Here is a 10,474-nt window from a genome sequence, read left to right on the forward strand (position 1 = left end):
GATTATCTGATATATGAAGCTAAAATATCTCAGCTGTCATTACAAATGTTCAAATTTTGGACCATGAAATTTTTATGCAAATTAAAGATGGCTGAGCAGAAGGCTTGGTTGATTTGAGAGCAATGGCCCTTTTAGTATTTTTATGATACAGAAGTAAGGACAGTGCTTAACAGTTGTAATAGTTATACATAGTTAATGGTTTGTAATGCCCATAAAATGCACTTCCACTGCTCTGTGAATCATTAATTCAGCATTAATGTGTCTGGATATGTTTTTAATGGTCAAATGGTATTCTATGCATAACAACAGGAGCTCTTTTCCCTAGTTATTCCTTTTTCAGTTTTGCTTTCTTTCTGCTTGCTAATTTTGCAAAATTAATGAAGATATATTTTTAAAAAGAGCAAAATATCGACTGTGTTTCATTGTAACACCAAAAAAATTCAAAAGTTTAAAAATAAAACTTTATTACTTTATTTCAAACAAACATTATTTTCCCTGTGCATCCTGGCACATACCAGTAGTTATGATAGTATTTATAGAGTATTCATTAGTGATGGAATATACTTCTCCTGGAGATTAAGACTTGCCAGTGTACACCATGATGTTTGGTGCCAGGCTGTAGTGATTAGCACAAGCGCACTCTCTTCATGATGAGCTCATAGAATAAAGGCACTTCAACTTTCATGATCATGTGCTTACTTTGCTATCAGATGCATCTCAACATGAACCAAACAAGACATTCAGTTTATAGGCTCAACAAATACTCTGTATATGTGTATATGTATTTGGAGCCATGCAATAAGAAGCTTAAATGCTAATATAAAGCGTCTGACATGTGCAGCATCAAAAGTCTCCCTCAGTATATCTGCATAAAGCAAAGCACTTACAGGTGGTGACTTTCCAAAGACATAAAATATGACTGTGACAGGTCATAAAAACACCTGAGAAGGTCCAGATATGGCCATTTGCCTCACATTTTAACTGCTGAAGTTTATGTAAAGCTCAAAGTAGCAAAAATAAAAACAAGAAGTATCATCAAAATAAACATTAATTCCTTAAATCGCCACATTTTTAAATGTAAAAACACAAGATGGGTTTGGTTTTTAATAATTAAGGATCGGAGCCATTAAACCCAGGCGTGTCGGTCAGAAAACTCGTGCTGAGATGATGTGGTTTAAAAAAAAAAAAAAAAAAAGTCATACGAAGGAAAGTCTTCTGATTGGCAACAATGTTGGATCGTCTGTGATCAAACCGGCAGCCACCATTGGCATAATAGCTGTGAAGATCCTGTCAAGACAGGAAAAGAGAGAAAACACATCATATGTAAAGACTATGTGAAATCAGTATTATTGAGTCATGTATTATTAGGCCATGTTATCCTACACAGGAGCAGAGTACTGATATTTCAAATAACAGGAGTAAGAAAACCATAACAAACAAACTCATCGCTCACAAGCGTCTTATTCCTGATTCACGTTGATCAGCCACAGGTAAGCTCGGAGGAGGAGACGGAGAGGAGACAATGGAGCCGGTGTTCTCCTCAGTGTTCAGCTCATCACTGAAGGATAAGGAGGAGGTCAATGTCAGCTTTTGCATCCGCGCCGAGTCAAATTTTATGCCTGTGAAGGAAGTCGTACCTTTTATAGTATGCCAGCTCCTCCTGCAGCAGGAACACCTGAGCTTTGAGTTCATTCTTCTCCTGCAGGACGTCCCGCAGCTCCTGCAGGGTGAAGCGAGGCTTGTCCGAGTCCTCCTCTGGCTCTTCATCCGTCGATCCATTCTGCATTCAAAACAAATATTCATTCTTTCTACTGCACAGCTTAAAAACAAATACTATAAAATGAAAGAGGTTGGTTATGCTGTTGAAGTCAAACTGGTTTTCTCCAGCAATGTACAACAGAAAAAGGAGCAAACAAAGTTTCAACCATGAGTCGCCGTTCTTGTGCATTTAACAAAAAAAGGTCATGTCTGACAGATGTTCATCGCCTTAAGGAAACACTACATGACAAAGTTTGTCTGAATCTGCCTACGCTGACCTGTCTAATGTCTCTGGCATTGTGATATGAGCATTAACAATAACATCAGTCCAGTGAGTGTCATGGCGTTATGGCAGATTAGCTAAACGGTGAAACAATCTTCTCCCAGCTGTGCATCACTTCAGGCATATTTAAACATCCAGTGCTTGATCATTTTCAGCACCAATGAGGCGTAGCTAGTAATAAAGTGTGGACAAACTATTTTTACCTTGCTCCGCCCTTAAAACTGTGGCAATACCAGTATCCTGGCATGGCTACGCACACCTCATTATACCACTGTAGCATCAACAAACTACAGATCCATCAATTTCTGCTGCTTATCTGGGGTCGGGTTGTGAAGATATCTGCCTATGCAGGGAAGTCCAGACCTCCCTCTTCCCAGTCATCTCCTCCAGCTCATCCAGCTCATACCAAGGTATTTCCAAACCAGTTGAGGGAAGTAATCTCTCCAGCCTGTCCTGGGTCTACCTCGAGGCCTCCTCCCATTAGGACATGCCTGGAACACCTCGCCCACAATTGATCCCAGTTGGATCCTGAACCACCTCAGCTGGCTTCCTTTGAGAAAGGCCAGCCACCCTTCTGAGGAAACTCATTTCCACTGCTTATATCCACCATCTGATTCTTTTGATCACTACCCAAAGCTGTGTGACCACAGGTGAGGGTGGGGACGTAGATCAAATCGACAGCTTTGAGATCTTTTCACCCAAACACACTCGAAGCACCAATCTGTCTGACGATCTCCCCTCTCCCCTCACTCATGAACAAAACCCCGAGATACTTTAACTCCACCACTAGCGGCAGCATCTCATCCCTGACCCACTGCTCTCACTCTCGCTGCCTCACACTCAGCTTCGAACCACTTCAGTGTGAGCTGGAGGCCAGCACGTATAGAGGGAACAGATCATGGTTTCATGGTTCACTGGAGTCCCAAAAATCTGGTCTCCTAGTTTCACCCTATGACTTAACCCTGGTCCTTCATGTCCCACCTGCAGTGGCTCTGTGTCCCAGCAATGGGCCCACCCCACAGTTTGAGAACCACTGACCTGAAGTTAAATTAGATTAAACCAGATACATCTGTGAGTAGTGAGATTAAAGATGGTACCAGCTGACTGCTGTGCCTCACTATGACAAGGTGATAACAACTATTTAGTGTAAACAGCCTTATGGCAGCTCTGCTATAACAACACAGCAGCACTGGCTAAATAGTAAAGTGTACGTGGACATTACCAGCAACAATGTTGTTGAGTTCTCCTCTTCATCTCCGTCTTCCTTGTTATCCTCTCTGTTTGCTGACTTTCGGAGAAAGGAAAGACTCTTGTCGCACTCGAAACAGTTTTCCAGAAAGTCTGGATCTGCCCCACACTCCACCCACACTGAATTTGGTTTGAAGGAGCTAGAAAGGTGAGCTGCTGCTGCTGCAGACTAGATTTGTGACACATAAAAGCCACTTAGGCAAAAAACAAAACAAAAAACCCACCCACAAATAGTTTAAACATCTGCTAAATATCAGGTATTTTTTCTTACAGTCATCAGTGGGGATGCAGGTGAAGAAATCTCAGAATTTGACAGAGGCAACTCTTCTGTCTGAGCGACTTCTATCTCTCGCTCCAGCTCCCGCAGCTCCTTTTTCAGCCTGGTGACCTCCAGCCGCAGAGCCCCCGCTTCCTGGTGTTGTGCCTGGGCTGCAGCTTCCAGCTCAGCCCTCTGCTGAATCAGGGTCTTGCCCTGGGCCTCCATCAGTCCTATCCTGTGAAGAAGCTCCTGGTTCATCCTTATCAGCCGATGCTGCTGCAGCTGGAGCTGAAGTTCAGAGAATTTGCTCCATGAATTCTAGTAAAACAAAGTTGTTGTTTTTTGTTTTATAGTACATATATTCTTAGATGCAGGTATTGTGAATCCTCACCGCCTCGATATCCTCATTTTTTAGCGTCAGCTCATGATCTTTAGCCCGGATGTCGTCTCTCTGTTTATCCACCAAGTCTTGAAGTTTCTTCATCACTTGTTTTTCTTTCTCTGACATTCCTGCTGTAATCCAAATTAATAAATTAATGCTCACAGAAGGGTTACATAAGCATTCAAATAAGCACAGTAAAATAGGTTTTTAAAAAATCAAAACAGAGTGAAATTCTGCACTCGGGCAGATTTTGCACTAAAAACTTTTACCAGCATGAAACCGAACAGAACTACAATCACATTTAAAGAGTTACGAATCCACAGGAATATTTTTCAGTACGGATGCACTGTGTACTGTAAATCCTCCAGTTAAACACCAGGGTCACAGTCATTTGTTTTAAACAGCAAACGCCTAAAACTATTAAATGACACAATTTCCATGGTGTACACCTTCTTAATTTGGTGTATTAATACACAAAATAAAAGAGTGCAAAAGATTTATAAAAATATTTAACTTTTCAATTTAAAGTAAAATATGATAGGTTATTTTCCCAAAACATAGAAACTTTCACAAATGGCTTTGAGATTCAAGAAAATAAAGTACCATAGATGTATATGTTTGAGACAGATAAGGTGTCAGTGGCCAGAGGAGTCACGTCATGTAATATCCTGTTGTTTGTGTGCTTATAACCAGTGCATGTGCTGCAGCCCTGACAGTAAGTATAAAAGCACTTCCACACAGAGCAATATTTTAGTCGGATTCAAAAATAGACTTCTTCACAAGCTCCCGGCTTTCTCTCTGCACAGCCTAATGCCCAGGGTGGCAGTGTGTAACATACAGCAGACTGTTATGAGTATGAAACACATTTCAGATTTTCAGCCAAGACTGATCTTTAAGAGTCAGAGCAGAATTATTACAGTCTTGCATTTTTTTTTGTAATAACATTTGAGTTTTTATTTTCAGTTCGGTTTAGTTTCAACCAGTTTGCACAGTGGATTTTCTCGTGTTGGATGTTAGTTTTTTGTACATTTCTTCCACTTATCCAAAACAGGGTCACAAGGGGGGTTTCGGGGCTGGAGCCTATCCTAGCTACCATAGGGCGAAAGGCGGGATACACCCTGGACACGTTGCCAGCCTGTCGCAGGACTAAGACATAGAGACAGACAACCATTCGCACTCACATTCACACCTATGGACAATGTGGAATCATTATTTAACATAAGCCCACTAACTGCATGTCTATGGATTGTGGGAGGAAACCAGAGTACCCAGAAAGAACCAACAAAGACACAGGGAGGAAAAGGTCAGATGCTGGATTCGAACCCAGGATCTTCTTTTTGTAAGGAACAATGCTAACCACTCACAGATTTTTGTTGTAATAGACCTCACTTAACTGAATCATACTTGTTATTAATCTCGGTCTCTCTTCCGCAGCATGTCTTTTATCCTGTCTTCCTTGTCTCACCCCGACTGGTTGCGGCAGATGGCCGCCCCTCCCTGGAGCTGGTTCTGCCGGAGGTTTCTTCCTGTTAAAAGGGAGGTTTCCATTCCCACTGTCGCCAAAGTGTTTGCTGACAGGGGTCATATGATTGTTGGGCTTTTCTCTGTATGCATTATTGTAGGGTTTACCTTACAATATCAAGCGCCTTGAATCAACTGTTGTTGTGATTTGGCGCTGTATTAATAAAATTGAATTGAATTGATCATATTGACATGACAGCATCACACAGTTGCTGCAAATTTGTCAGCTGCACATCAATGATGTGACTCTCCAATTCCACCACATCCAAAGGTGCTCTGTTTGACTGAGATGGGGTGACTGTAGAGGTCCTTTGAGTACAGTGATCTCACTGTCACCTTCAAGAAACCTGGTTGAGATGATCTGAGTTTTAAGATCTGTCCATAAAGAGATGGATACGGTCAGCAAGAGCACTCGGGTAGACTGTGGGGTTTAAGGAAGCAGGAAACGTTTTTCTAATCTTCTGTTGTCCAGTTTTGAGGAGCCTGTGAAGCAGTTTTCTAATCTTAGCTGACAGGAGTGGCACCCAGTGTGGTCTTCTGCTTCAGGTTCCTCATGTTGTGCATTCAGAGATGGTCTTCTGCACACCTTTGTTGTAACTCGTGGTTATTTGAGTTACTGCTGCCTTTCTCACAGCCTGAAGCAGTGTGTTTTTTGCTTCCGACCTCTGTTATCAACAAAACATTTTCACCCCCCGCTCACTGTATATTTTCTCTGTTTGAACAATTCTCTGTAAACCTTAGAAATGGTTGCCTGAAGAAAAAAAATCACAGCAGATCAGCAGTTTGTGAAATACTGACACAATCCATCTAGCAGCGACAACCATGCCATGTTCAGAGTCACTTAAATCACTTTTCTTCTCTATTTTGATGCTTGATTTGAACTATAGCAGGCCATCTTGACCATGACTACGAGCATACATCCCTTGAGTTGTCCACTAAGATGTAACACACCAACTGTTTTCTTATTCAAGGTTTGTGTATTAAACCCTGGCCGAGAGCTTTTTGGTAATCAACTCACCTTCATGTTTCTGCAGATCTTCCTCTGTGACCGGTGTCTCTTTAAGTGAGAGGCTCACCAGCAGCCTCTTGTTCTCCGCCTGAAGCTGAGTGATTTGAGAAAGCAGGTCCTGGACTTCTCCTCTCCACACATCCTCCAGCAACTCCAACTCCTGAGCACAAAAATGAGGACACTTCAAATGGAGTACTGGACCCATTAATACTTTAAATGGAAAAAAGGAAGCTAGGGGCATGTTAGATTTTTTTCTTTTATCAAAAGAGATCATCCCTTACTTTATGAGGATGGATCAAACCTATCACACTCTGTGCTCCACACAAGCAGTGAATCAAAATAAAGTCTAATTTGCATCTAAATGTAGAAATAAGAAAAAGCTTTTTAGTCCTGATTCACCGTAAATATCCTGAGACTGAATAGAAATGACCAAGAACTGATAACTAATCACAAGAAAACTCAGCTTTTGTGCATCCAGTGCTTGAAGCTGAGAAGAAATAGTGTGAAAATTAGAGTGTGTGCTTGTGTTAGCTCTGAGAGGCACTGGCCACCTGTCCATGCTGTTTCACGCCACTTGTTCAAAGAGGGGATAGACTCTAGCGGTCACATGACCATAAAACAAGGTTACAGGGTCAGATGTGTGTGTACTATTTTTCCATGTTTTAGATCGAGCAGTTTTAACATTACATGAAGATAACATCTTCATCGTGATTTTCTGGTAGAGAGCAGAATTCATGGATCCATTAATTAAGGCAAGTCGTCCTGAAGCATCAAAGCAGCCCCAGACCGTCACACTACCACCACCATTTCTGATTAAAATGCTGTGTAAGTTTAACATAGGATGCAATGGGACGCAAACCTTTCAAAAGGTTCAGCTTTTGTCTCGTCAATCCACAGAATTTTATATATATATTTATTTATTTTTTGGAAATGTGAGTCAAGACTTTGTTTTCTTTATGCACAGGAGTGGTTTTCGCCTTAGAGCTCTCCCATGGATGCCATTTTTGCCCAGTCTCTTTCTTACTGGAATCATGAACTCTGATCTTAACTGAGGTAAGTGAGACCTGGAGTTCTGTAGATGTTGTTCTGAGTTCTTTTGTGATCTCCTGGATGAGTCGTTGACGCACTTTTGGAGTCATTTTGGCAGGCTGGTCACTTCTGCAAAGGTTCAGCACTGTTCCAAGTCTTCTCTATTTTCTGTATAATGTCTCTCATTGTGTTTTACTGGAGTCCAAAGCCTTAGAAATGGATTTGTAGCCCTTTACAGAATGATAGACGTCAGTAACTTTCTTTCTCAGCTGTTTCGTTGAATCGTGGCATGACGTGTTGCTTCTTCACTTTGTCAGACAGACTGTGATTTCCTGATTCAACAGGTCTAACAGTAATCAGTCCTGGGTGTGGCTGGAAACAGAACTCAGCTTTAACTATCAGTAACCACAAAAAATGTGGTTAATGATAGTTAATTACGGGGTTGTGGAGAGAGAGTTTTTACTTTAACACACAGGGCCAGGTAAGTTTGGAAAACTTTTTTCCCCTTAAAAAAATGAATTCATCATTTTAAAAACTCAGGTTTTACACACACACACACACACACACACACACACTCTGATGGTTGCATCGTGGGACTCCATTTCAGCAGTGCTTCCAGATTTGCTTTTTGATCATTGGAGAGTTGCTTAAAAAAATGATTATGTATTTCAGTACTGGTTACACCTGCATCAGGAAATGATAGAAGTGCGAGAACAAAAACAAAACCTCTTTGGCCTGCAGCAACACTGAAGGCAACAAAATTAATTTTCTTGTCACTGAAAATGTAAGTAATTTTCTCAACCCTATAAAAAAAAAATTGCGTCTCTGCCACCGCTTCTTTCATGAAAACAAATTATTATCTCAGATGGGCTGATTTCTTGTAAATCTGAGAGTTATTTGTGTAAACTGTGCAGCTAATGGCTCTAATCCACAGCTAAAATAAATGAAATATTGTGCTGGATAAGGCCAGCCGCACATCTGGTTTATTACTCCCAAAATCTGTACTTAAAATACTCAAGCATACACATGTGTCTTAAAGGTCCGGTCTTGTTATTATACATGATAGGAGGTTGTTTGATTCATTAGACAGTGTGCTATAAAGCAGTTATGTAATGGATGTGAAATGGTCATCCTACTGCAGCAATCTAATGTTAAATAATACAAACAGTGCTCAAAGCAACTCATTAAATGCCACTACCTGAATATAGTTGTTATAGTTTTATTTTTTCATTAGTTTCCAGAGATGATTTTCTTGTATCAGTTTAGTTAGTATTGTTTGAAAATATTTAGCTTTAGTTTAGTTTTTATTAGTTTCAGTATTTGTTTTGGTCTTTTTAAATTTTATTGTGTGCAGAGCATGTGCCAGAGACTATATTTAGGAAAAATCAGAACATGTAAGTGTTTAAAAGCAGCTGACTCACAGTCCAGACACTTAAATCAAAGCCTCATCCGGCAAGCTGTAATAATATTTAATCTCTATGCTTATTTTAGTTTCGTTTTCCAAGTTCACAAAATCGTTCCAGTTAGTTTTCCCCTTTTTTGTATTTCTAGTTTTTATTTTAGAAGTTACAATATTTTTCCACATCTAGTTTTAGTTAACTACAATAACCTATGACTGAAGGAAAATACACAAATGATAGCTTCAATAGGCATCCACAAACATTTTTAGCTGTATTTTCTCCACTTTATTCTGTTTTTCCACACTAAAAGCTGAATTATAAAATGTGCTGATATCCTTTTTGCTCACCCGACACAAGGCCTCATAAACAGGTACACACACAGGTGGAAGTAGAAACAGGTGTCTGCAGGTAGGTTGACACTGACCTTCTGGTGCTTCCTCTCCTGCTCGTGTCTGTCGCTCCGCTCCTGCCGCAGTCTGTCAAGCTCCCTCCGCAGGTCCTCGGCCTCCTGCCCAGTGGCTCCGCGGCTCACCAGCGCCTCCAGTAGCTCCAGGACCCGAACCACTCGGGGCACCAATGCGACGAGAGCGTCGCAGCCAAACTTGTCTATCATCCGCTCAAACTCCTGCCCTAGCACCGCCGCTATCTCATACACATCCACAACCGTGAGCACCGCCGCGGGTTTGTCCAGCACCGACACAGCCCGGTTCTCCATGCCTGAGCTCAGTTTTATCTACACCGCAGGACTTTTACATATTTTCATGTCCTCTCAGTCTCCGAGAGGACTAATTTGCAGATAGACGAGTTTACCTAAGCAAACAGGAACCTGAGCGAGAACGCAGTTTGTTGACAGTTAAAACTTTCTGCTGCCCCTCGGATGCCGCGTTCACATACCCGCGAAAAGTCGTAAATGTCCTCATCCGCGGTAAAACGTGACATTTTTGCATGTTATCAGATGTAAAACAGAGACACGACGAAATACGAGGGAAAACGTGTAAATACCCCCTTTCATTTTTTTTAAAGGACCGGTGATTATTGGAAGTAAAATAATTTTGGCGATACTTGGAGTCGTGTATGATGAAACAGCAGTTCGTTGGGTGTTTAAACAAATATCAGTGCTTTTTTTTTTTTTTTTTTTTTTTAGCTCACGCTAAGTAAGAAAACTGAGAGAAACGCATACTCCTTTGTTCCAGCAGTTCAACGTGTGATTTCAAGACGCTGGTCATATTTAAAATTGTCTGTGAAGGCAGCAATCCTCGTTGTCTCCAGGCCGAACTGCGCATGTCAAAATATCAGTAATTCGTTACCTTTTATGCTCCTAATGTAGGCTCTAAAATATCCCGGCCGTACGTGGCGCCTTAGGGACAAGCAGGAAATAATAAGCAGTACAGCAAAATACATAAAACAAAAAAAAGTTAATTGAAAATATTAAAATATCGCCAGTGTCACTGATATATGTTGTGGTAACAATGCATGGTTCATATGTTCAGTGTTATTTTTTAATTGTCTGAATTAGTCATTAATAATTTGAAAGCGTTTATTAATATTATTATTATTATTGTAAATTTCCAGGTAAGTTTTGCAA

At 40.9% G+C, this 10,474-nt stretch overlaps 1 protein-coding gene across 4 annotated transcripts; it reads right to left on the reverse strand.

The window, feature by feature from the left end:
• Positions 1-443: 443 nt before the first annotated feature.
• On the reverse strand, positions 444-9,784 carry LOC101486182 (RILP-like protein 1). 4 transcript variants are annotated; one of them, XM_023155421.3, is made up of 8 exons: positions 9,314-9,784; positions 6,470-6,620; positions 3,940-4,058; positions 3,561-3,866; positions 3,264-3,458; positions 1,638-1,780; positions 1,454-1,558; positions 444-1,287 (listed from the first exon to the last, which is right to left on the reverse strand). In XM_023155421.3, exons 1-8 carry the CDS (start codon positions 9,602-9,604, stop codon positions 1,197-1,199), a joined length of 1,401 nt encoding a protein of 466 aa, XP_023011189.2. In that variant the 5' UTR covers positions 9,605-9,784; the 3' UTR covers positions 444-1,196. The 4 variants fall into 4 exon arrangements, with proteins under 4 accessions (XP_023011189.2, XP_012772708.2, XP_014269467.2 ...); XM_012917254.5 differs by having other exon boundaries at positions 3,561-3,836; positions 9,314-9,783; XM_014413981.3 differs by having other exon boundaries at positions 3,940-4,061; positions 9,314-9,783.
• Between the last annotated feature and the right edge of the window lie 690 nt (positions 9,785-10,474).

Source organism: Maylandia zebra, linkage group LG12 (genome assembly GCF_041146795.1).
Source record: "Maylandia zebra isolate NMK-2024a linkage group LG12, Mzebra_GT3a, whole genome shotgun sequence".
In the NCBI taxonomy this organism is placed as follows: Eukaryota; Metazoa; Chordata; class Actinopteri; order Cichliformes; family Cichlidae; genus Maylandia; species Maylandia zebra.

Coding starts and splice junctions, on each gene's coding strand:
- LOC101486182 (XM_014413981.3), bottom strand. CDS start 9,604: ATGGAGAACCGGGCTGTGTCGGTGCTGGACAAACCCGCGGCGGTGCTC. Junction 6,621..9,313: donor AGGAGAGGAAGCACCAGAAG/GTCAGTGTCAAC, acceptor TTTTGTGCTCAG/GAGTTGGAGTTGCTGGAGGA. Junction 4,062..6,469: donor AGATCTGCAGAAACATGAAG/GTGAGTTGATTA, acceptor TTTGGATTACAG/CAGGAATGTCAGAGAAAGAA.